The sequence below is a fragment of the Macrobrachium rosenbergii genome, chromosome 39, assembly GCF_040412425.1.
Source record: "Macrobrachium rosenbergii isolate ZJJX-2024 chromosome 39, ASM4041242v1, whole genome shotgun sequence".
NCBI lineage: Eukaryota > Metazoa > Arthropoda > Malacostraca > Decapoda > Palaemonidae > Macrobrachium > Macrobrachium rosenbergii.
In genome coordinates this window covers 11,628,509-11,656,071 of record NC_089779.1, presented here as the reverse complement: position 1 = coordinate 11,656,071, position 27,563 = coordinate 11,628,509, and the positions used below count along the sequence as shown (strand labels likewise).

The following is a 27,563-nucleotide window of genomic DNA, read 5'->3' as shown; positions in this document are numbered from 1 at the left end:
TGTGCAGGAAGTCCATGGCTGGGTTATTTTCTGGGGAAGCCCTTCACACTTGCTCTTTACAATATGACAAGTTTTGAGGTGAATACTGGTGTGTCTACCTTAGCAAGTGAACACTCACCAAGTGTTAAAACCTAAATTTGACCCTGAGTAAGCAAGAAAAACTTCTTAAGCCTTTAATTGAGGATGAAACTGAAACAAGTGAAGATGATTTGGAAGATTTTGAAGATGACTCCAGAAGAGATGAATTTGAAAGGATGCTTGACGAAAATCCTACTGGTTACTGAATATGTGAGGAATGTTATTGCATCAGAGCTTGATGAGAGGGAAGGTGGGAGTGAAAATGATGGTGATCATGATAATGATGCTAGTGTTGGCAATGGAGATGATGAGTATACAGGTGAGCAGTCAGCAAAATTCATGGTTTGTATATGCCAATGCGTAGGGATGGCCGCATGCATAGTGAGAGATGAGGCGATACAAGGCAGAGCACGGCAGCGTCTCATGGTGGATAAGGAGCCCAAGTGGTCATGTAATCCAGTCCCCCCCTGTTTCCATACATTCAGTGCCACCCCAGGGATGTCTGTGCCTGTCCCTGCCAATTACCTTGGTTTCCTCCACCTGTTTCTAACACACTACTAAAAATAGTTTCTCGAGTATTTGGTGACTGAAACAAATATGTATGCACAAATCTGCAGGGTGCAGTTGTATATGGGGACCCGGTATTCGAAGCACGTGTAACATTACCAATATTGCACAATACCTGGGATTGCGCATATTTGTGTAGATATGCCATTTGCCTCATGAACTGAATGACTGGTTGCCAGACCTCTGTATCCCACACATTACCCAGAATTGCTCTATATAATCGGTAGAGGCAAACTGGCAAATATCTCCACTTTTCAATCAAGAGGCAGTGCAGAAGGGCAACAGTGATAAGCTCATGCTTGTCCCAGTTGTCACTGAGTACGTGTAGAAGTGCCAGAAAACTGCAAAATCTTTCCTTGGATGGGGGAAAGCTTCCTTACAAAAGATTATCCATAAAAGTCTACAACTCCTACAGCCATGACAAGAATGGCACCAAGCTTCATTTCTTATGTGAGGCTGAAAGCTGATAGCCATAAGTCCTGGACTTTCATAATCATCATGGTGTGATGCTCACACTCCATGATATTGTGTTTGGACTTTTGGCACCATATTTGAATAAAGGATTCCATGTCTTTATGGATCCTTTTTATAACTCTGTCATCCTGTCCGTGGAACTATTGGAGTACGACATACATACTACTGGCACTTTGCAGCTCATGAGAGCAGCACCAAAGCCAATGCAAGCGCTTGCATGTTCCAAGGTGCCTTGGAACACACTGTACTGCTGCTACAAAAGGAATATCTTACTGATGTTTTGGCAAGACACTTGCCTCATCAGTATGGTCATGAATGCTGACAGTGTGGAAATTGAGTAGCACATGCACCATATGCAAATATGGAAGCAGAGCAAGTCAGTATTGCAAACAGCAATCTTGCAACATCAGTGTGTGATACAACAGTATATCAAGTACATGAGAGGAGTCAAAAGATTTGACCACAAGATCAAATACTACAGCTTCACCCGTAGGAGTGTCACGTGGACAAATAAGCTGCCGCTTTCTCTGGTTCTGGTGTTGCTGCAAACGGTCATGTTCTGTACATAAAAGCCATACTATTTTGTCATTCAATTTATCACATTTTCCTTATCATAAATATACTTCTTTTTCTAATGCAATAATCAGGTAATTTACCCGGGTGTTTTCTGGTTAAACTCTATCACAAATACTTTTATTAGATAAATTTTTGGGGTGGAAAAGTGCACAACTTTCTCTTATCTCCTAACTTCTACTCATTGTTTAACATAAATAGTTTTTTTTATCTTTTTATGCCATTATTTAAATCGAACACGCAGCTGTAAAGTGGTTGCTTTAATTTACCAAAAACATGATGCTAATTCGTTTTTTCATATTTCACTTTTTATATTTACACTTCTTGGTAATAATTAGGTAATTTAAAATGAAAAAAGCTATTGTAATTAGCCTACTTTTTCTTGGCAAACTTTTTTTTTTTTGAGAAAAGTGCAAAAGTTTCTTATATCTCATAACTTTTAATCATTACTCATAAAGAAAGTTTTATTTTATCCTTTCATATCACTGTACCGAGCAATCATTCGGCAGCAAAAAGTATCAAAACTGACCAGCCTACCATGAAAATTGTCAGCGGTTCATTTTTTTTTTTTTAACAAAAATGAGGTATAAACATTTTCACACTTAAAGCTAGAGCCACTGTCACTTCCCAGAGACGTCAGGCCATAAATCAAAGGGTTCATGTAAGGTTTACGGAAGTCTTTTTAAAGTAACATCAGGCACTAGGTAAGTAAGGACTTGGTAACCTAATTTATGTTAGCCTAGTAGTGTGTCAGGTGGGGCTTGGCACCCTTGGTTAGGGTTAGTTAGGTAACAGGCCTAATGTCTATTTCATAGTGCCCTAGGTTAGGTTAGGATGGGGGTCCAGGTCCCCCCCATCTAAAAAAAAAAAAAAAAAGACCCAGCACTCTATAATAAGTTAGGTGGGGGGTCCCTAGGCCCCATAGGCTTAGTTAAGTTAAGTCTACCAGGCTTAGTTAAGTTAAGTCTACCCTTGCATTTCACTTATTTTGTTTCCCCCCACCCAAAACCCAAAGGCTTGACAATGTGGTCCCCAAATTGTAGGATATATGTAAGTGAGGGAAGGAGAGGTCCACTATCTCTGAAAATACTCATCTGCTGCCAAAATGATAGTCAGAAATGTTCAAGGGACACGTTCAAACAGGAAAATAATGTTTTCAACAGGCCTACCATACGCAAGGCAGTAAAATTCAACATTAAACCATTACTGCAATCAAGAACTGAAAACCCCAAAATGTAAGACACAAGGGTGGGGTCAACTAGGATATCTCTTAGTACTCATTTGCTAAAGAAACCCATGTTAGAAATGTTAAGAACCCACAATAAAATATATGAAAATGATATTTCCAAGTCCAAACATTCAATAATGGTTTGAAAGACATTTTCCGCAAGGCTATGCTGGCCTTCGAGGTTGGCCTCTGATTGACAACTTAGACCTTGGAAATGTTGAAATAGATTATTAGTCTCAGTATACTGTCTTCTAGCCTACTTCCTAACTACACAATTCTGCGCCAGTTACATCATCCAGCCAAATTTGAACATGTTTGAAACCAATGGCCACCTATGCTATGAATACCCTGCATCACGACGTCTTTTATTCTCAAGAAAACTTATGGTCCATATATCTGCACATCTAAAACCTGCATGGCCAATCATGTTAAAATGATACAAAAATCTTATTTACCTTTCTGGAGGCGCAGTGCTTGCTTAAGATATGAAATCTCCACACAATAGATACGGCAAGTGCAAGGAAACACGAAAACAACACACGAGCAAGATCCTCTTCTTCTTCTTCAAATTGTCGCTTCAGTTCTGAAAGGGGGAGCAGGTTTTTGTGTATCTGTTTCAGATCTAAATCACTTTACCACAAACAAACAAAAATTATACTGCTACTTTCTCCTACTCTGTTATATCTTCAAGAAGTTTTTAATCCTAGTTCACCAGCAAACCTCACTGAAGATGTATGACCGAGCTTTCAAGATAAGTCCATTTGCATTCACGAATAAGAGTTACATGCACTGATTATATTATCTGCAAATTTAGATTCCATTACTGGCGAAAGCGAGAACACTTTCTTCTATTGAAGTTGACATAGAGTTTCTTGGGTTGCAACTATTCCAAACGTAACAAGCGTCCTCAATATCTACTGCAGAATTTGTACTCCTCTCTCTCGCGACTATTTGGTGCTGTTACGTATTTACTAATCGCTTAGAACAAATCTAATAAATGACCGGACTAAGTTTTTGCACGATCAGCATTATTAAATAATCGATGTGAGTCCCATAACTTATTAATATTGGCATTATATATCCAGAAAGATGGAACTCAATAAATTTCTGAAAAACAAGAGTAACGAGAACAGTTGCGCAGAGATGAAATAACATTAGATGGCGCAGCAAAAACGAGAATGATTTTTTAAAATATTCAGAAACAGTGAAATCCAGGACCAGTTCTCTCGAGTTGGAATTTATCGATTATATAAAAATGACAAATCAAAGAATGGGCAGGCCTAATAAGATTCTAAAGTCAAATTGGTTGAAGCTGTTGACAACAGAAAGGTTATGGACAAGGAGAAAGATCTGTATCATGATGCGGACATACTAATTTAGTGTCATGAAACTTTGAGTTTTTCAATTTAAAAAGAAACCTTAAGAAGAATGTTAGGAATATGATGGCAGGATAGAGTGAGCATTGATATATCATAAGGGAAGCCACTGAAGTTTCGTATGTAGACGAGATAATGAAGAAAGGGAGACTGAGGTGCTTGGACATGTCAAACGCACAACCTCGGGCAGATTAGTTGGCTGGTATCAGCTGGGCGCGACTGGGCACCAGAAGATTTGGAGGAACTAGACTGCTTGGATAAGAACTACGAGAAGGGGTCCTAAAGATGAGTGCATATATGTGAAAGACATGGCACAGTTAAAACAGTAGAAACCTTCACGCACCGATTAATTTGATGTTAATGAAATAGATGAAAAAGTCAGCCAATCAATAATAAAAGGAAAAAAATCAGTTAAGATACATAAACACAAAACACTTCAAATGAGTGAATAAAAAGAACTGAAATAACTAAATGAAATTATAAACAAATAAATAACTAGAATATTAATAAGAATAAGCAAAGAAATACATAAGTAAACAAGGTACAAATAAACTAATCAAATTATACAATTAATACATAATTAAATGAAATAAATAAATAAAGGAAATGAATGAATAAACAAAATAAGTAAATATTTGAAAATGCCTATGACAAATAAGATAGATTATGCTAATAAAAAATTAAAATATAATCAAATTAATAAATGAAATAAATAATTATGTAAATATCTAAAAGTCAATATACAAAAATCAAAGAATACAAATAAGCATATCAAAAATTTAATTCCTTAATAAATAAACAAAGAAATATCAAACAAAATATGATGTTTATTAAAATGAAATTTTGAAAAGCTTATAAACGAAGTAACTAGAACAACAGATATATGCCTAGTTAATAAACAAAATATAAAAAATAAATATAATATTTAGATAAATACAATGAATGAATTTTATAACTAAATACATAAATAAATAAAGAATTAAGTTAAAATAATTATAAATGTACCATAAACAAATACACGAACTGAAAAACGTTTGCATAAAGAAATACATAAGATCAGAAAACAAATAAAAAAAATAAATAGCTAAAAACATAAAATAAAAAAAATTAGATAAATAAACGAATAAATGAAAATCAGTGAAGTAAAAAATGAATAGGATAAACAAGATGACTTACTAATTATGTAAATAAACACTAAAACTTTTAAAAAATAAATAATGCAGACAATTAAGTAAATTAAGTAATAATTCAATTGTAACTCAATGACAAAAGCTAGGAGAAAAATTAACCAAAGAAATGTATAAATGCCTGTAAAATCAAAGTATAGTAAAAATTACTAAAATATAAAGTAATTTTAAAAAAATTAGTAAAGCTAATAAATACATGAATAAGTAAACAGATAAATAGTAAATAAATAAATGAACAATATAGATGATCACATATATAAAACTTAAAAGAAATGTAAAATAACTTTACAAATAAATTACTCATAAAATAAGAATATGAAAAATAAATAATTGAATACTCTAACCAAAATATAAACAAAATTAATAGGAAAATTATTGAATAAATGCTTAAATAATTTAGTAAATGAATAGATAATTTGAATAAAATACATATTAAATAAAATATAATCACATAAATAAAATAATTAAGTATGTAATTATGGCAAATATATAAGTATAGGTGAGAATAATAAGAAAATTAAATAAATGAAATAAAATATAGAGACGTTACTTAGAGAGCAATCAAGAATTTCACCTTTATCGAATATATATTATTTAAATTAAGTTGTCTGATTAATGGAAAATAATTCGTACATGTGTGAAAATGTCATGGTCCTTATAACCTTCGTAATACGCAGAACCGGTGAATGTAACAGTTAAATGTAACTGGTGGGGTCTATGAGATGCTGTACTATCAAATATCTTACTCGGCACTTTGCTGGATTATTTTGTCTATCCAGTTTGCAGAAGTTTCAGCACCCCATCATTTAAGAGATTTTGGACAGCGTCCCTTAGACAGTGAATAGACATGAGATATTTGCTGAGCAGCTATTGATACTTCATCTGTCGGTAACTGTTATGCTGTTTTTGCGGTGAGATGACAGGCCCGCCTTTTAAAGAGGGGCTGGTGATACCCCCTCCTCTCTCTCTACATATATATATATATATATATATATATATATATATATATATATATATATATATATATATATATATATATATATATATATATATATATATATATATATACTGTATATATATATATATATATATATATATATATATACTCACGCGTATGAATACCACAGAAGCCTGAACCCATAAAATACTGATGGTCCGTTAGTGTGGCGAGATTGTGGACATTTTTTTTTTTATATTTCTGTCTCCATTTTCATTCACGTCATTTAAATTCTCCATTTTCATATCATTTGACAACAACTATCAGCTGGAGAACATACTGTATTTCATTTTTTGAAGTAAAACTAAAATATAAAACGAGACCGGCAATGAACGCACCCGGTTTGTATGGAATGCTCCTCAATAACAAAGAGAAATAATACTAAAATTTCTCGCACATCTTGTTCATCTTTCAATAAGTTGCAGGATATTAGGATATTTGATAGTATTATTGTAAACATAAGCGTATGTTTTACACTTATCAAGTGAACAAAGACTTACGCTGAAAGAATATTTGTAATTTGTTGACAGCTTTCATTAGATGTGTGCGGTAGCACTTAACGAATACAAATGTCACCTCACCACATGAATATCATTTTACTTTGAAAGTATCTTACAACTTGAATAGTAATTTTATTACATTCGAATTCTCAATCTTTAAATGCTCACCTACTAGAGATGAACTGACAATACATCTTAAAAACTGCTTTAACACCGTTGATATTAACGGTTCCGACTGCTGACTGGCGTGTGAAATTATATATCGCCACGTTGAAAAAATTCACGTTGTTTAACTTGACAAATTAGATGCCAATTAACGTGTGTTATTTCTCTATCCTTTTTAAACCATATATAGCTTTCGATACTAACTGACATTCCGAAAAATATAGTACTACGGCTGCATGGTTTACTGTACAACTCTCTCACGGGTTGCAATTTACAATTGTAAACAAATACGCGAGTTTTGCGTAAAATTGTGAATATTGTTCCGTTATCTTGTCACACAGTGTACTCCTATTTCGTCATCATTAAATACTAACTTTGTTGGATTTACCAGTGTCGAGGCTGAAATATAACCATCTGCATATTAAGGTTAGATTAATTATTGCACAGCGTCATGGTAGCCTAGTTTTAGGGGTCTAAAAAAGTGTGCGAGCTCATGGTACCCTTGGGCAAGTCTACCCAGGTGTTCCTTTTAATATTTCATAGTTATACTGTTTAGGGTTAATATTACTTGTTCTAGATAGAATAAATAAAATCAAAATGGTGTAAACTAAGTCATAATCAGGCTTGTTTATGAGAAGATTGGTGTCATAGGTTAGGTTATGTAATACGGTGCTCAAAGTTCTTGCAAGCCCAGGCTAGACTGGGAACGTAAGATTCGATATTAGAAAAATTCTGTTCAAATTAAACTCAGATTATCTTTAGGATGACAGATAGCCTAAACACTTACGATAGGAATAATTTTTATTATGAAAAAGGTGAAATAGGCTAGGTCTGTGTCTTTATGATGATTTTTAGGTGATTTTCAGCCCTATAGGCTGTATATTGGAAGTGTTGGGGTAACCCATGGCAACCTGGCTCCCCATGGAAACTGGTTGTGTTGGGATGACTTTTGGGGTGGTTTGTAGCCCTATAGCCTAGACTGTATATGGGAAGTACTGGGGTAACCCAGGGCAAACTGGCTCCCCAGGGGAAACTCGTGGTGTTGGGATGACTTTTGGGGTGATTTTTAGCCCTAGGCCTATAGGTTGTATATTGGAATTATTGAGGTAACCCATGGCAACCTGGCTCCCCATGGGAAACTGGTTGTGTTGGGATGATTTTTGGGGTGATTTTTAGTCCTAGGCCTATAGGCTGTATATTGGAAGTGCTGGGGTAACCCATGGCAACTTGGCTCCCCAGGGGAAACTGGTTGTGTTGGGATGACTTTTGGGGTGATTTTTAGCCCTATAGCCTAGGCTGTATGTGGGAAGTACTGGGGTAACCCATGGCAACCTGGCTCCCCATGGGAAACTGGTTGTGTTGGGATGATTTTTGGGGTGATTTTTAGCCCTAGGCCTATAGGCTGTATATTGGAAGTATTGAGGTAACCCATGGCAACCTGGCTCCCCATGGGAAACCGGTTGTGTTGGGATGATTTTTGGGATGGTTTTTAGCCCTAGGCCTATAGGCTGTATATTGGAAGTATTGAGGTAACCCATGGCAACCTGGCTCCCCATGGGAAACCGGTTGTGTTGGGATGATTTTTGGGGTGGTTTTTAGCCGTATAGCCTAGGCTGTATATGGGAAGTACTGGGGTAACCCATGGCAAACTGGCTCCCCAGGGGAAACTCATGGTGTCGGGATGATTTTTGGGGTGATTTTTAGCCATAGGCCTATAGGCTGTATATTGGAAGTATTGAGGTAACCCATGGCAATCTGGCTCCCCAGGGGAAACTGGTTGTGTTGGGATGATTTTTGGGGTGATTTTTAGCCCCAGGCCTATAGGCTGTATATTGGAAGTATTGAGGTAACCCATGGCAATCTGGCTCCCCATGGGAAACTGGTTGTGTTGGGATGATTTTTGGGGCGATTTTTACCCCCAGGCCTATAGGCTGTATGTTGGAAGTGCTGGGGTAACCCATGGCAACCTGGCTCCCCATGGGAAACTGGTTGTGTTGGGATGACTTTTGGGGTGATTTTTAGCCATAGGCCTATAGGCTGTATATTTATAGTTCTTCATTGGAGGGGTGGGTAGAGCTTTCGGCTAGCACGCTGTTGGCCCAGTGTTCGACTCTCTGAGCGGCCAATGAAGAATTAGAGGAATTTATTTCCAGTGATAGAAATTCATTTCTCGTCATAATGTGGTTTGGATTCCACAATAAGCTGTAGGTTCCGTTGCTAGGTAACCAATTGGTTCTTAGCCACGTAAAATAAATCTGATCCTTCGGGCCAGCCCTCTCTAGGAGAGCTGTTAATCAGCTCAGTGGTCTGGTTAAACTAAGATATACTTGGTGGGGTAACCCATGGCATCCTGGCTTCCCAGGGGAAACTGGTGATAGGAAGGAAAGAAAAATGAGTTAAACAAGGCTATACAATAACCTAACTTTACTGACCTAACCTAATTTGGAATGCCAAACTGGGTGGGACCAGGGCAGTCTCACACCCCTGGGCCCACCGTTTAGCGTCAATCCGAAAGATGTGGTTTCTCGCTAAGGAAGTGTTAAGTGGTTAGGCTAGTGTTTGCAGCAATATCAAACTCATCAGAATCACATAAAAAACTTAAAGAAAGTTCATATATGACCATAGGCTGTTTAGCAGTTATGATCTTTTTGTAAATTAAGCTATAAGATATGATTATTTCTTGATTTGTTCCTGTGGAAATACAAGTCTTTACTGAAAGCTGGAGACAGTTGTTGATCATAGTAATAAGGTGGTGAACTAGAAGGGGTGAGTGGAGGAATGCCCTTCACTCACCTGTCATCTCCAAACACTTTTTCTTTGGCCATCATCAGGTGAGGACATCTTGATGCTCTCCTCCTGACTGCGAAGTTGAACTTGTGTTTTATGTCTGAGTTTTTGTTTTCAGGAAATAGGCTACAGTCATATTTGGAGGTGAGAGGGGTATTGGCGAGTGTAGTGGCTCTTCATCCCCTCCTTTTGCTTAGGTGGATCCCACTCTTTAATACTTTTGTTGTCCTTATCAGAGTCTATAGTGTTTCTGTTGTAGGGGGAGAATTTACCGCTATTAGAAAATATTTGGTAGAGGAGGTATCCTTGAAGTGTTGGGGCACCGCTTCCTCCTCTCTGCCAAATACCTCCCAGTTCCTCCTTCAAGTACACCCCCTTTTGGGTGAGAAAATCAGCAGTGTTGCTGTTGTTAAGGAGAATTAATGCTATTGGGAAGTTTTTGATGGAGAAGGTAACTTTGAAGTGTTAGCCTACCATTTCCTCTTCCTGCCTCCTCTCGTGTGAGAGGTGGGTGTCGCAGGAGGTGGGGGGATCATACACATCCCTTGCTATGTGGAAGGTACCTCAGGGTATGAACTGCTGCAACTTCCTCAGAGGAGGAGTGCAAGACCTAAGCTAGGAGGGTAAGAAGCGCAAGTGCTGTCCTTTTACTGTGTCCTTGCCTTGTCGCCTTCACCTGCTCCTGTAGGAAGAAGAAGAAGAGTAAGTCCAGGTCTTTTGCAAGAAGTTCCACAGGACTTTGAATGAGCACTATTTCCATTCTCTGGGGAGGGCAGTAGCTCTTGAACACCTATAGGTGTTTGACTAGCTTTGGACTGGTGACATCCCAGCAATTGTTTATTGGTTTTGAAATGTGACAACGTACAGGGTTTGCATTTTTTGGGTTATCTGGGTGATTGGTTAGTTCTGGCATCCTCCAATATGCGTTTCACTTAGGATAGAAACTGCCACTGATTTTGGCCACGAGTTGGTGGTTATGGTTAAGTGAGAGAAGTCGGATCTCCTGCCCAAGCAGTAGACATCACTGGTCAGTTCCATATGAACTCCTGCCCATGGGCCAAGAGAGTAGGGAGAATCCCTGGTCAGTGATGGGACAATCTGGGCATTGCTGACTTTCCACCACTCAGCCATATTTTCTGGATTTGTTGATCACTCGGGGGCTTAGCATGTCCCTGGTTGCTCCTTTTTGGCCTCTAGCAGGGTGGTACTCAGATCAGCTGACTCTTTGTTGAAGTACCTAAAGGAATTACCCTATGGCCCACTTTTTCTCTCCAGCCAGATGTTAAAAGGTACCACCAGGCAGTCCATTCTTTTCAGCTTCATGTGTGAATGTTATTTAGCATATTCTGCGAAAGAAAGGCTTTTCTTGCAGGACTACGAGGGAGATGTCAGGGTACTTGTCATTCCTCTGTGAATGTATACCAAGGAAAGTGAGCCATCATCTTTGATTGGTTGTTGTAGGAGGGTCTTGCTTTGGTTGGAACATCTGTTCAGAGGGTTACTGAATGTAACCTTTTACAATTTCTGCTGTGAAAACCTATGCTCAGTATTGAACCAGGTGTTAAGACTGAAGGGCCTGGTGGGATCTCTCTGCTCTGATGGAGCTGTCATGCTCGTGAGGAGTTTTGAAGTCTCGTCCTCCTCTGGAACTTCATGAGTGGAATCGACCCTTGTCCTCTGTAGCCTATCCCAGTCTCCTGGGGAAGCATTGGGCTGAGAGCTCATTTTCTCTTTGCTAGCTGTAACCTTCAAGAACCAAGTAAGAGTTACATGGACTTTCTCGGTTGGCCTAGCACTTGGAGGGATGGGGGTCTCTCTTTCCCTTTGTTCCTGAGTTTGTGGTGAAAACTTAGAAGCTGTCAGTTCCTGAAGAGAGATTTGAGATCTTTTTGATCCTTCCCCTGAAACTTCATTGGTGGTGACATAGATGAGATGCTTTTATGCCCAGTGTAAGGAGTAAGACAATACCTGAAAAGAACTCATGCTCTTTGTCTAGAGTGTTAACACCTTTTCATTAGCACAGGCAAGCATAAGGAATAGTATCCAGAAACACACAAGAGTGAGGCTTTCTGTATCCACACTCAGGCACATGGCTCTTCTGCTATGTTAAGGAAAAAGTGCAACTGATTGAGGGGTGCTATTCCCCCCTTATCCACCATGTTCAATAACTCTCCCAGCGTGTACTGAAGGATATGTACTCCTATAGATAAGACTCTGGTTTGTATACTTGTGAAAAATACAAATTGCTTTAAAGTTTGACATTTTAAATAATATATAATAATCCTAATACATTATAATGTTGTGAATTGAAAACTTAGCCTAAGGATTTGTATTGTAAGAATGTTGTGTCTCAGAGTTTGCTGGTAGGGAATACTGTAGTTATTAATAATAAGCTAATGTGTTCAAACTGAGTAGTATTAAACCTGATCCTAGAAAACAACACAATAATTGCAGCAGCAGCCTTCATAGTATTGTGAGCAAAAACAGCTTGGTCAGTTCAAGAAGATTGCAGAGGATGCTTGTCATAGTAGTATATTTTATGTATGTAACAAACATAATGAACTTACTTTGTGTCAATGCGACAAGTTAACATTAAGAGTAGGCAAAGTAATTGTGAGATAACTCTATCCAAGAGGTTGAGATGAGAGTCAGCATCTGAAGACCACAGTAATCCAAAATGGGAAGAAGAAAAGAGTTGAACCACTTGGATATAACAGCATCATCGTGAAACATTGAAAAACATTTCTGCAAGATACCAGAATTTTTTTAGAAACAGTGGAGGCAGTATTATGTAAATGCTTGTCAGAAGTCAGTTTCTTATCAAGATTTACACCTAAAATCTTAAAGGAGTCACTAACATATAGAACTGTACCATGTAAGTGTAAATCACAATAGAACGGCAAAAGTGTTGGGGTTAAACTATCATACTCTTGAGTTTTAAAAGGGTTAAGCTTCATGCCCCAAAGCCTACTCCACTCATGGATACATGCCAGATTCATGACATACCATCTCACAATAACTCTTGTGGGTGTTTTGAAAATTTCCATTGATACCTCTCTCATTTATTTTACTGTGCCTCCGTTCAGATTCTTTTTCTTCCATCTGGCTTTCCACCCTCTCTAAAAATTGTTTCCTAGTGCAACTGCGAGGTTTTCCTCCCGTTACACCTTTGAAACCTTCTTGCTATCAATTTCCCTTTCAGCGCTGATTGACACAATAGATCCCAGCACTTGGCCTTTTTACGCTAACTAAGCTTCTTAAGGACTGAATGGGTGTAGCACTTGCTTGCATTTGGGTAAAAGCATACCTAAAGTACACTACATTTTCTGTGACATCTTCAACATGGTGTTGAAGAAGTTGGTTTTCCATGTGATATCCTGTAGTAGTGACACAATAACTTGTAATTAGAGTTGCGATCGCTTGAAATTTTCTTGCATACCATAGATAATATATAAAATTATCAAAGGACATAGAGAATAAAAAATTTTTACCGTTTATTGTAGATACTACAGGTAGTACATAGCAACACATTTAGCTAATTAATTATCAAGGAACGATTAAAGTTGATGTATGAAATGGATAATTTATTGTAGGACTTCATATACAGTACACAGAAAACAATTTCATGTCCCCCCTCAGTCCTGTACTTCACAAGGAAGCATTAATTCCATGGTTTTCCTTACTCAGATGCTAATGAATAGCTCCTATTTCCTGCTGTCTCATCCTGTAAATTTAGAGGAATGTCTCAGCTGATTGCAGTTTCATTGTACCCTTCAATATGTTCCACTCTTCTGTACAAGTTAAGGCTGATGCAAGAAGAATAATCAAGCTGAAAGGTGAAAAGAATTAAGAACACCAGTGAAGGGAAATTTCCTGGATATTGTGACTAACTCAGTGCGGATTAAAGTATGCAAATGTATTTTAGAAAGCCAAGCATTTCTATACAGCAACATTATGCAAACAAGATTGGCTACAGCAACATTATGCAGGCAAGGTTGGCAACATAGGGTTTGTTTGGGTCTCTTTAACTCCCTTTGAATAAGCATTTGATACTGTTCCAATTCTCTCTTAGCCTCTCAGTGGTAGTAAAGGAATGCTGAAAAGCATGGTTTGTATGCTAGAAAATTATATGTTTTAAAAGTTTGATATTTTTTTTAATTAACTAAGATGTAATGTTTATGGTTTGTATGCAGTGAATACATAATTTTTTCTTTAATTAAACAAGAATTAATGTTTAATCATATTTCCTGATGGATTAATTATCCAGTAAATGTTTTATACCATCATTTCTAATTTGGGTCAACTGTATAGGTTTTGTTCTTGATTTTTCAGGTATGTAAACCTCATCCAAGTGATATGCAATATCTTGAAGATCAGGAGGCCTACGGTGTACAGTATCTTGAAGATCAGGAGGACTTGATTGTGAGATTGGTAATCTTATGTGACAGACCTATTCATGAGATTCTTATTATTCATATAGCAACCTTTGCCATATATGTAGGAATATTCCTCAGCTTGAGCTGAAATCAGTCTTTCAGATTTTGTAATAAGGTAACTGGTAGTAAAGGGGGAATGCAAGAACATTTTTGTTGGCTGCTGTTAATTGAGGATGTATTGTTGCATTCCTGCTGACTGCTGAGTTGGAACTTGTTATTCTGAGTACCTTGTTTACATATGGAAAATAGCAAAGGTGTGAAGGACATGAAAAAGTGTGTGTCTCTATGTCCCCTCTGTTTAGGTTGATCCCCTTTGTTACTGCTCATTTGTAGGGATAGGATTTGAAGTTGGTGAGAAGGCATAGGTAGAGGAGGAAAGCGAAAAGTGCTAACCTACCACTCCCTCCTTGCCTCCCTTGAACCTCCCTGCTCTTTCCATGTGCAATGTACATCACTCTCTTAGCCAAGAGTGGTTATGCACGGGAAGGAGGCTACAAAAATCCTCGCTCCTCTACTCACAATCTTGACTCTTCCAAGTAAATTTAAATTTCCAGTCAGTTGAGAGAGATGAGCTCCCACTTAAGGAGTAAGTTCCCTACGTAAAAGACGATGGTTTTTATTTCTGTAGGAACAAATAGATTTTAAAGCAATTTGTATTTTTCCTAGGTATACAAACCAGAGCTTTTTATCATATATCCCACCTGAACCACTCCACTTAATCCTTGAGGCTGAATGAAAAAGTAAAAATTAGATTATTACAGCATGTGAGGGGGTGATATTTCCCCCTTGCATCCCTCTTAACTGTAGCTATCTTGTCACCAAGTTTCAGTGACTAGTTCTGGCTTGCTCTGAGAAGTTCTCTTATATCTAATGCCATAAGAATATTTTTGTTCTCTCTGTGAATATTGTTGAAATGTATACTGACGGCTGAGAGCATCTTTTATTTTATGTAACTGAATAACTATTGACACTGTACATGGATGGATGCATTAATGGTAATCTCATATCCCAGCACTGTCTCTTTATTTGCAGGCTCACTTCTTATAGCCTCTTGTCACAAGATGACATTTAAAACTAACTGTAACTTCAGCATCATCCTCATAATATTCACTTTTTATATCAGGCTTTCCCTGTACAAGATGGATGCCTTATAAATTTTTTCCATTTCTTTCCTTCATGCGCACTTTCTGCATGAATTTCTATTAGGTTTTATTGATCTTCCTACAACTACCATGTCCATCAGCTTGTTAACTTATTGCTCCTTTTTCCTTCTCATATGCCCATACCTGCTCAGTCTATTTTCCAGCATCTAAACACCACATCTTGCTTTCATTGGACTTCTTTATTTGTCATGTGATCTTTCCAGTGTACTCCAGCCATTAGTCTTGGCATTTTATGGTTAAACTTTTCCAAATTTCCAATATTTTGTTTGTAAGTGCCCTTGTCTGTGCTACATACAAAAACAAGTCTCACACCTCCACTTTTAAATTTTTTGCTGTGTCCACTTATGGGATATATTTACTCATAATTACCAGTGGTTATGTAAACTGTTGCTACTCTGTTTCATACTGCCCTGTGTTTCATCCTTATGATACTAAGGTATGAAATGTTCTGTCTTTTCCATAACATTGTCATGTTCTACTTATCTCGTCACTATTAGGTGTCCTAATTCACTGCTGCTTACGAAAAATCCCATACTTCATACGCAGTCTTGGGCTTTTGATATCATCTGTTACCATACATGTATATGTGCTGTATATCTTCAAATCACATGTTGCTGGTGTAGGCACTGCTAATGTTCTTGATTATTATTTCTGCAGAGTAAATTCAGAAACCAGACTTATTTATTTGTCCAAAGGGAGATTGTTTACAATGACATTTTCTCATAGTTTCAGTTTCATCGGTAAGGTCATTGTGTATGAAGGCTATATGTAGATTCATCAGGTTAGAAGTTTGTTTCAGTGTTATTTTCTTATGATAAATATTTTTGTTAGTATTGTGAACTGCTGTAGATCAAAGGACCTATCCCACTATGAATGGACTTGTAAAAACATAGAAAGGTTAATTTTGGGGAAGCTTTTATAATTTCTTGTAACTTTTTTTAATGACATGACATCTGTGCCCAAGTTCATGTAATCTGATGCCTTTTAGGGTAGTGTTGTATGCTGGTCTAGGAATAAATTTCTCATTAAAAATTTGTAGAATTTTATCAGAGACAGATATACTGTATAGATATATGATATATATATATGTGTGTGTGTGTGTATGGTAGATGGAAATCAGGAAGATGGAGCAGTGAATGTAGTTGTGTTACATCTTGAATTGTATCCAAGACAACAGAGGAAATGGATTAGAGTCCAGATATACAGTATAGAAAAAAAAGTTTTGTTGCTACCGTTTCCTTTGGAATAGATAAGGTTTCCCTTCAAGGATTATTGTCCTCCCTTATCTCACAAATGAATAGTTTCTGTCTTACTTACTGGAATCTTCTGTCCTGGAGATGTAAGTGCAGAAAATGATGGAGAAAGGCACACTAGGAGTCATGGACAGCTGTTCTCCAGGCTTTACTAGTTTTGTTTTCCATGCTTTTAAGGAAGTTTCATGTCTTCTTGCCCTCTTCAGGGGCTAAGACCTGCAGAGTGGGATGTTATGTTGGTCCTGTAAAGCCTCTTTCAGGCACATTTCCAGCCCCTGAGGGGAGTGTTGGACAGAGATGTTATGTTGAAGGCTTTCTTTTTATCTGCATTAGCATCAGTGAAGAGAGTAGGTGAATTGCATGGTCTCTCATACAGTGTAAGACACTTGGAGTGGGTGACTATGTTCTTGTTCTTTCATACTGGTATTTGGGGGCAAAGCCACAAACCTGTTGGTATCTGATGAAAGATATGAGTCTTTGATTCCTTCCCTTTGAGACAGTTGAGAATGGTCAAGAAGAGATGTGCTTGTGCCTGGTAAGTCATTTCATACCTAAGTGCCAGTGTGTATTCATAAGTATGGATAGGCACAAGAAAGAGGTAAACAAGAACACTGTCCCATTCTGGCTTCATGAAGCAATCATAGGAGTGAATGAGTCATCAGAAATGGCTGTAGGTTGTACACCCCAGGCAAGAATGCACAAAGTCGGGGGCGTTACTCCTCCCTTGGCTGTCAGGAGAAATTTTTCTGTGCCACAAGTACTGAAGGCAGTGTATGACACTGTCAGACATCCTTTGCTTCGTTCCACCTGTGGGACATCACTCACATGTCTTTGGATACATTCTCGTTAAGGCTGCTCAACATGTATAGCTACAAGCTCCATTTGGACAGAATAGTATCTTGCCTAATATTTATGGTAAATAAATATGGTTGGACATATGATGGATGATTGGTTGCATTTCCTCTGTCTGTCTACTTCAGTCCAACAACCATGCATCCCATTTGAGCTGGGTGGGCCAGTTGCAGGTGAGTTAGTTAACAGAGCTTATCTATGACTGTAATTAATCTGGAAATGGGATTCCTTCTGCTCCTCTCAAATAAAAGGTTGGTGCTGAGCTGTAGAGCATATTATCAGCGTTATTTAATGATATAGAACTTTCAGAACAGTCTCCCTTGCTTGGGAGATCTGGTTCTCTGTGTAGCGAGACACGATTCCTGCCTTCTCAACCATGCCTGAGTCAGGACAGACAGGAAAGTATGAGAGCCAACTTCCCTGCTCACATAGGCTACTTGGAAATTGACTTATTAAAGTGGCATATTAACCAGCCATGATTTCAAGATAATTCCTCCCTCCTATGTACAATTTTCCAAATAAAAGATGAGTGTTTGTATCCTTGGTGGAACAAGTGATAGATTCTTAAGATAACTTGCATTTTTCATAGATATACAAACTTGTCTTCTATGTTATAATCCCACCTGTACCACCCCACAGTTGCCCTGCAGCTGAAGATAACTGAAGCTGTGCATACTGTGTGCAGGGCTGGTTACCCACTACTTCTCATAAGGGAGATCACTGAGAGAGATATACATACAAAAACCTGGGGTTTGTGTATTGAGGAAAAATGCAAATTATCTTATAAATTTGCTAATCTTAGTGTTAGTCAAAATGTACTTGACTTTCATAATTTTCCAAATGACTGGGACCAGGTAGTGTTGTTAATAAGGCCCCCAAACATTTGACTGTTACCCTTCTCTCCTTATAGAAAACTTAAGTTAAATAAAATATGCTTAATTTGTGATAGGCTAGTAAGAACACAGAATTATGAGAATATTTATTTCATAATGCAGGTATATTAAATACAACTACTGAGTATAGCTTTGACGTTACTGTAGTAATCGTATATTGGACTGTATACTATGGAAGTTGAGAATTTTAGCATTTTGTTTGGGTTAAACTTTACTTATCTACTACTCGAATATATTTTTTCTAGGCTACCCTCATAGGTTTGACGCATTTTGCAGATGCCTGAGACAAAATCATTATTGAAGACAGTAGTTCAAGTATAGGCTTTAAATTACAGTGTCTGTAAATTCTATGAGGGCAGCAGTGGGATACCTTGAATATTTAAGTATAGGCTATATTATAGTGTCAGCTACTTATCAGAGAGCCAGACCTCTGAAGCATCTAAATTGTGGTCACCACTGTACTATGAAACAAGAAGATAATTTTAGCTTTAATGGGATGGGTTTGCTTGATGTTTGAGAATAGCATTGATATTTGGTGTCAGATTGGTAAGCCGTAGTCGTAATTCTCCACATTTTTCTAGGTTCACTTTATTTCTTTCTCTTGACATGAGTGTACTAAGATGGATAAAGCCAGCATCAGTTATATAGGAACTGGGAAAAGAAAGTAAGAAAGGTAAGACTTTCCCGGAAAGTTTGGGATACTTATTGACGATATTAACATTAGTCCAAAATAAACCAGTGCTGTTATTTCTGAAGAGCGATTTAGCTTCAAGATCCACGAACATGTGAATGACCTCCTCTTGTAAGTCATAGTCAAAAGCATTTCCATTTGGTATGTCAAAAGGTGCGACAATCCAATCAGGAATCTCAATTTTTTCTAAGTCTCCAAAACGGTTGTTAAAGTCTTCATATAATTTTTCTAGGTGGGTCATATATATTGTCAAGTTGTCATCAGAAAGAGTTTCATCTCCTTTTTCCAGTTCCTGTAAATTTGGATAGTACTGGAAATCTCTCCGTGCCAAAGAAGATTTAAATAGGCCTAATTTGATCTGGAAACCTAGCAGGATAGTTCGAGCTTGAATAATTGTAACATCCCTACCCTGCAGACGCATCTGTACATCATTCAGATGTGAGAATAGGTCAGCTAAATAATACAGATGATTTTTACACTTTTGCAACTGATGACATAAGTTGGGATCTGTGCTTGTGAGAAAATTAACAGTCAGGTCATACAATTCTACGAGTCTCTGTAAGATGTTGCCTCTTGATAGCCACCTTGTGTCTGTATGCAAAAGTAGATGGTTCATTGTTTCATCATTTCTTTCACACAGCATTGAAAGTAATATTGAATTGAATGGATTACCTTTAATTTTATTTATCGCCTTAATGCACACTTCTAAAGTGTCATGCAGTTCTTCACTGAGTTCTGTTGCCACAAGATGTTGTCTGTGTAACACAAGGTGGATAGTACGCACATCAGGAAACCTTTCCTTAAAGATGGTAGTGAGTCCTCTGTGAAAACTTGACATAGGTAGTGTGCCATCAATTGAAACTGCAGTAATATTACTTAGTGGTATGTTGTGTTTTTTCAAATGCTCTTCCAAGCATCGAAAAATGGTCTCCCCTTTTGCATCAGCTTCAAGATATTTTGTGAACAAAAACTCATCGATGATGCATTTTTGTAATTGACTGAAATATCTCACATAAGCCGTTAGAATATTCTCACCTCTGAATGTTGATTCATCGAGTTGGATGGAAAATCTACTATTCTGAAGCTCAGAAATCAAGCTTTTTTCAACATCCGCAGCCATTTCATTGATGCATTGTCGTACTGCATTAGAACTCAAAGACAAGCATTTCAGAACACTGCTAGAGTCATTATTCATAACAGTGTCAATTACTTCTTTAACTGAAGGTACTATGATCTCCTCTGCAGTGGAATGTGGTTTTCCACTCTTTGCTATAATGAGTGATATGTTGTATGATGCTCTGAGTCCTCTTTCATTATCAGGTGGAGCAGGTGGTTTAATGAATGAGACGACTCCTGTTCGAATTTCCAGTTTGTCTTTCAGTGCCGTAAAGAAATCGACATCTTTGCCTATCTTGTCTGGGTGAACCCTGGCTAGGTGATCTTTCATCTTTGATGGCTTCATAGCGTCGTTGCTAAAAACCTTTTCGCATAAAAGACACATAGGGGACGTTTCGTTTGTAAATGAAGGCACAAAGCCGAGTTTCAGATATTCTGCTGAATATCGTCGACACTTCCTCTTAGGGTTTGTTGCAGCCATCATGGTCACTGGGGCGCTGTGCATCAAAACTAAGAGATCCTTTTAGATATACTGTAATTTGTTTCTCAAATAATCTTGCCTGGACACTTCTGGAAGAAAGATATCTTGGTTAAAGACTGAACATATTGCATACAGACAACACTGTCTTAAGGGTCAATGGCCCACACTAATGAATTTCAGTCATTACAGTACACTGAATTCAGAGAACTTCACTTTAGGTTTCAGTACGTCTACACACGTTAGAATAAATCCTTTGTAGTTCCACTCAAGACAGGAACTTTATATTTTTCTAGACCACTCTTCACGTCCTCAAAATTGATCCCTGAAATTGCTAGATTTAAAAAAAAAGTATCGATGCCAGGTATTTTTACAGTGTAATACTGTAAAGATGTACTTGTAGGACTCTTGTACATTTAGTTGAGTGTTTCTAACATTTGAGTGAAGATTTATCACTTTAAACAGCACAGAGCATTCTAATGAAAAATCATGCACCTGATAAATCCTTGTAAATTTTTTATTATATATATTTTTTTTTAGCCTTTTGAGTTCAGAGGACAGTGTCCGTATTTGTACCATGGAACACTTCTACACTTCATGTATCGTGGTGTCTTTTCAGCTGTGTATAATATATTTGCGTAATTTTTAGAGGAATTCATATTTATGTTAAAACTTTTCCGAAAAATAAGCAACGATCTTAAAACACCAGTGCAAACATTAATATAATTCAACACTGAGAATTTAAATTTCTGCCTAGCCAGTAAATTCATTAAAATCGAATTCAAAGAATATTTTTAATAAGCAATTTTTATACTTATTGTTTTCGGTAAAAAAAGAATATTTAGATGCATTTGAAAATGAAATTTATTGGTGCGTATTTGAAAGTTCTTAACATTCCTGTACAGTCTTCCAGGAATTCTGCTCCTGTTTCCCGAACGAAAATTTACGTGTTCCCGGATCTTGGAAAAAAACGAGTTGATTTAATCACTAACTGCATCTCTTAATTGCAAGATTTTATAATAGTCACATTTGGTAAACAAGCAACCTTCCGGTGCTTTTAACAAAGAGCGAAAGTCTCCCCACACTGAACAAGACGCTTCTGGCCTCGAGGATCGTGGTTCACGCGTCACCAATTAATGGAATTAAACCAGTCTTTTGATTCTCATTTGACTTGCCATGGTTCCTGCAAAAGTTAGGAATTCTGGTAAACAACACAACTGGTCCGAGAGCTTGCGAACGCCGGGAAAGACTGACTGATGAAGCAGCTAACTGGGTTATTACCCCTGCACGCTCATCATCGACCACTGACAGCTGCACCGACCCCCCAATCGACCCCTCCCCAAGCATTTATCGACCACCTGGATACTTGTATCGACCTCCCGGGGTCGATATCGACTACTTTGGTCGATCTTGTATTAAGGGCATGGTGTACATTAGATTATTTATATGCCTTATTGTTTATTAAAAGTGGTTTATTTTTGTTAAAAGGTAATTGTTTTGGTTTTTTGCTTAAAGTTGCTTATGCTCTATTTTTTTTTATTAATCGTCGATTTATAATTCCTTAGGTTATTTTATTGTTGGATAATATAGCGAATTTAATTCTGCTCCAGCTTTGTGAAATTATTATGATGCAGATTCATTCAAACAGTTTTACCGTAACCATTTTAATCGCCCGATTTCGTATTCCATCTTTTTTTTCTTTTTATTTTTAAATCAAAAGTTATTGGATGGCAATTTTTCGAAGAAACCCCTCTTTTTGGAAACAATTACACGAATTGAATTAGATCGTAATTGCTAGATGGTATTTTTTAAATTTTTAAGTCGAATTTTATAGATTTTGTAGTTATCTTGTTTCCCTTTGTTAGTCTACGACCAGTGCTTTTATAACGTTAAGAACAAGCGTTCTTTCGGCCTCTATTTGCAACCCTTTTCATTCCTTTTACTGTACTTCCGTTCGTGTTCTCTTTCTTCCGTCTTTCTATCCACCCTCTCCTATCAATTTTCATAGTGCAACTGCGAGGTTTTCCTCCTGTTACACCTTTCAACCTCTCTACTATCAATTTCCCTTTCAGCGCTGAATGGCCTCGTAGGTCCCAGCGCTTGGTCTTTGTCGTAAATTCTATATTCATTCCGCCAATTTTGTTTTTTATTTCTTTACAGTTATCTTTCATTCCATAACCAGATATTTGTTCTATGTAAGCGCTTTCATTTGATAACGATTTTTTAATATATAATCGATCATTACGAAGTACGACATTCTTCACTACTGCGTACGATAATTCCCATACTTCAACTTTCGCGTTGAGATTCAGCGCTTGAATTATGCAGTGAAGTGATGCGACTGGGCTTCTGTGCCTCGTTGGCTTGTAATGGAATATGTTTAAGGATGAATTTTTATCCTACGGCATTGTAGTGACTTTTTTTTTTTGCTCAGACTAGCGCGCGAGTGTGTAACAGATCGAAGTTGTGGTTCGTGTTTCACTTCAGTTTGGTAGATTTTGCTGGTCCCGCATTCCCATCAAATGCACATTTAGCAGGATTGGTTGTAATAAGATATATTTAGCTCTTATTTAATGTGTTTTTTTAAAATATTAATATGCATCTCTTTAGGTGCTTGTAGTTCGTAGGCTATACACTTTAACCAGTATTTTGCATTTTTATTTTTTTGAAGTTTTCATGCAAACATGTTTTTCTTAACATTTACTTTATTTCCCTGACACGTCAAAATTTATCTTTTATGTTATTTAAGTAGCTATTTTCTTACGAAGTTTAGGTGGATACTTTTTTTTTTAACTTATTCTTTCCTTGATATTTTTTATCGTTTTATTTTTATATTTTCTCTTTTTTATGGTGTTTATGATAAGGGGCCCGAAGGATTCGAAGATTTTTTTTTATTCCCGTTAAAGATGATGATCACAGCACTGGATATTATGTCATACTTATTCAAATATTTCCTTGGTCATGAGGAAGATAACGGCATATATATATATATATATATATATATATATATATATATATATATATATATATATATATATATATATATATATTTATATAAAAATTATGTATATATATATATATATATATATATATATATATATATATATATATATATATAAATTTAATTACCTGCAATAAGCTATCTCTGTACTGAATATTGTCAGCATTCACCACATTGCGTCCTTATCCATTTTGTCGTAAGCTGTCGCTGTAAGTCCTTGTCTGCTTTATGCAAGACTCTCTCTCTCTCTCTCTCTCTCTCTCTCTCTCTCTCTCTCTCTCTCTCTCTCTCTCTCTCTCTCTGTGTGTGTGAAGCATTTCGCAGCTGCTTGGCCGCTGACCAGCCTTTCATAAATCGTCAAAAAAGCGGAGTGCGCGAGTTTTATCTGCTGAGATAGGGAAATACCGCGGGCCTGTTCCTACTTATTGACGACTGAACATCGGAATGTTTTTGCCCTTTGGCCTTTCAAAGGCTCCGATGTGTCGCTGGGTTTCTGGGGAATCGCGGTATTATTGCTTTGTGTGTGTTGCATTGTTTATGGGGAGCTGTGGTATTTTGGATTGTGTGTGTGTGTGTGTTTGTGTGTGTGGAAGGGGGGGAGGGGGATAATTCTGTTGGAAGGTAATGCTGATTGCTCACCGTTGTATTTTAACTGTTACTGTACCCTCATTAATTATTTATTTATCTTCCCTTACTATTAATTGAAGCATTTTTTTGTTCACTTATTCGCTTTTTCTTCTCTTGATGTGTTGCTTTAGAAAGTGTTAATTTTATTTACAACAACAACAACAACAATAATAATAATAATAATAATAATAATAATAATAATAATAATAATAGGTCTTATTAAAATAATAATAATAATAATAATAATTTGGTATTTATCATGCAGTTGACCTTTGCAATTTGGTATTTGTTATGCAGTTAAACTTGGCATTTCAGTACTTATCATGCAATTAACCTTGGCAATTTGGTATTAATCATGCAATTAACCTTGGCAACTTGGTATTGATCATAAATTTGCCTTTGCAATTTGGTATTTATCATGGAACTGGCATTTGCAATTTGGTATTTATCATGCATTTGACCTTGGCAATTTGGTATTTATCATGCAAGTAACCTTGGCAATTTGGTATTTATCATGTAATTAACCTTGGCAATTTTGTATTTATCATGCAATTAACCTAAGCAATTTGGTATTTATCATGCAATTAAACCTTTTCAATTTGGTATTTATGCAATTTGCCTTTGCTGTTTGGTGTTTATCATGCAATTAACCGTGGCAATTTGGTATTTATCATGCAATTAATATTAGCAATTTTGTATTTATCATGCAGTTAACCTTAGCAATTTGTTATTTATTGTGCAATTAACCTTGGCAATTTGGTATTTATCATGCAATTAACCTAAGCAATTTGGTATTTATCTTGCAATTAACTTTGGCAATTTGTTATTTACCATGCAATTAACCTTGGCAATTTTTGTATTTTATGCAATTAACCTCGGCAATTCATTACTTATCATAAAATTGGCCTTTGCAATTCAGTATTTATGGCCTTTGCAATTCGGTATTTATCATGCAATTAGCCTTTGCAATTTTGTATTTATCAGGCAGTTGACCTTTGCAAATTGGTATTTATTATGCAGTTGACCTTTGCAATTTGGTATTTACCATGCATTTGACTTTTGCAATTTTGTATTTATTATGCAGTTGACCTTTGCAATATGGTATTTATCTTGCAATTAACCTTGGCAATTTGTTATTTACCATAAAATTAGCCTTTGCAATTTGGTCTTTATCATGCAAATAGCCTTTGCAATTTGGTATTTACCATGCAGATGATCTTTGCAATATGGTATTTATTATGCAGTTGACCTTTGCAATTTGGTATTTATCATGCAATTAACCTTGACAATATGATATTTATGATGCAATTAGCCTTTGCATTTTGGTATTTATTATGCAGTTGACCTTTGCAATTTGGTATTTACCATGCATTTGACTTTTGCAATTTTGTATTTATTATGCAGTTGACCTTTGCAATATGGTTTTTATCTTGCAATTAATCTTGGCAATTTGTTATTTATCATAAAATTAGCCTTTGCAATTTGGTCTTTATCATGCAAATAGCCTTTGCAATTTGGTATTTATCATGCAGTTGATCTTTGCAATTTGGTATTTATTATGCAGTTGACCTTTGCAATTTGGTATTTATCATGCAATTAACCTTGGCATTATGATATTTATGATGCAATTAGCATTTGCAATTTGGTATTTATCATGCAATTAGCCTTTGCAATTTGGTGTTTATCATGAAGTTGATCTTTACAATTTGGTATTTATTATGCAGTTGACCTTTGCAATTTTGTATTTATCATGCAATTTTGGCTTTGCAGTTTGGTATTTATGATGCAGATGACCTTTGCAATTTGGTATTTATTATGCTGTTGACCTTTGCAATTTGGTATTTATCATGCAATTAACCTTTGCAATTTGGTATTTATCATAAAATTGGCCTTTGCAATTAGGTATTTATCATGCAAATATCGTTTCCAATTTGGTATTTATCATGCAGTTGACCTTTGCAATTTTTTTATGTATTATGCAGTTGACCATTGTAATATGGTATTTATCATGCAGTTTGCATTTGCAATTTGGTGTTTATCATGCATTTTACCTTTGCAATTTGGTATTTATTGTGCAGTTGACCTTTGCAATTTGGTATTTATCCTGCAGTTAATCTTGGCATTTGGTATTTATCATAAATTTAGCCTTTGCAATTTGGTATTTATCATGCAAATAGCCTTTGCAATTTGGTATTTATCATGCAGTTGACCTTTGCAATTTGGTATTTATTATGCAGTTGACCTTTGCAATTTTGTATTTATCATGCAATTAACCTTGGCAATATGATATTTATCATGCAATTAGCCTTTGCAATTTGGTATTTATTGTGCAATTAGACTGTGCAATTTGGTATTTATCATGTGGCTGACCTTTGCAAATTGGTATTTATCATGAAATTAGCCTTTGCAATTTGGTATTTATCATGCAATTAGCCTTTGCAATTTGGTATTTATGATGCAGCTGACCTTTGTAATTTGGTATTTATCATGCAGCTGACCTTTGCAATTTGGTATTTATCATGCAGCTGACCTTTGCAATTTGGTCTTTATCATGCAGCTGACCTTTGTAATTTGGTATTTATCATGCAGCTGACCTTTGCAATTTGGTATTTATCATGCAGCTGACCTTTGCAATTTGATATTTATCATGAAATTAGCCTTTGCAATTTGATATTTATCATACAGTTAACCTTTGCAATTTAGTATTTATCATGCAATTATCCTTTGCAGTTTGGTATTATCATACAGTTAACCTTTGTATTGGTATTTATCATGCTATTAGCTTTTGCAATTTCGCATTTAATATACAATTCACTTTTGCAGTTAGGATTTTAAACGCGATTTTCTTCATTCATAGATGCTTTTTGAGTTATTTCACTTCCAGTTCATAAATAGTTGTATTTTAGGATAGTGATCTTTTGCAGTCGGACCTGCAGTATTTTTAGGTGAAATGAGAAATTTTGTAAAATATATAATTGGTTGCAATGTTACATGATACTGTACATTCACAAACAGATGATATGTACACAATTTTTAGTTTTCTTTAAAAGAAAACTATTTTATGTGTGTGTATGTTTGTATTATCAGGGTACCAACTAGAGTTATTGTTGTCTGTGTGCGG

At 36.4% G+C, this 27,563-nt stretch overlaps 3 protein-coding genes across 5 annotated transcripts in view; 1 reads left to right on the top strand and 2 right to left on the bottom strand.

Moving 5' to 3' along the window:
• The window catches only part of LOC136825748 (proteoglycan 4-like), an 85,858-nt gene extending 82,374 nt beyond the window's left edge, over window positions 1-3,484 (bottom strand). The window contains exon 1 of the mRNA XM_067082574.1: window positions 3,376-3,484. The gene's annotated coding sequence lies outside the window, so the exon portion shown is untranslated. The remainder of the gene's footprint in view (window positions 1-3,375) is intronic.
• A 3,883-nt stretch (window positions 3,485-7,367) lies between these two features.
• Window positions 7,368-27,563, top strand: part of Dus1 (Dihydrouridine synthase 1) — a 592,604-nt gene continuing 572,408 nt past the window's right edge. The window contains exon 1 of one of the 3 annotated variants that reach the window (XM_067082566.1): window positions 7,368-7,571. The gene's annotated coding sequence lies outside the window, so the exon portion shown is untranslated. The remainder of the gene's footprint in view (window positions 7,572-27,563) is intronic. The other 2 variants (XM_067082568.1, XM_067082570.1) reach the window with 2 other exon arrangements.
• LOC136825742 (zinc finger BED domain-containing protein 5-like) lies at window positions 18,633-22,720 on the bottom strand. Its single transcript, XM_067082564.1, has one exon. The coding sequence runs from the start codon at window positions 20,839-20,841 to the stop codon at window positions 19,018-19,020; it is 1,824 nt and encodes a 607-aa protein (XP_066938665.1). The 5' UTR covers window positions 20,842-22,720; the 3' UTR covers window positions 18,633-19,017.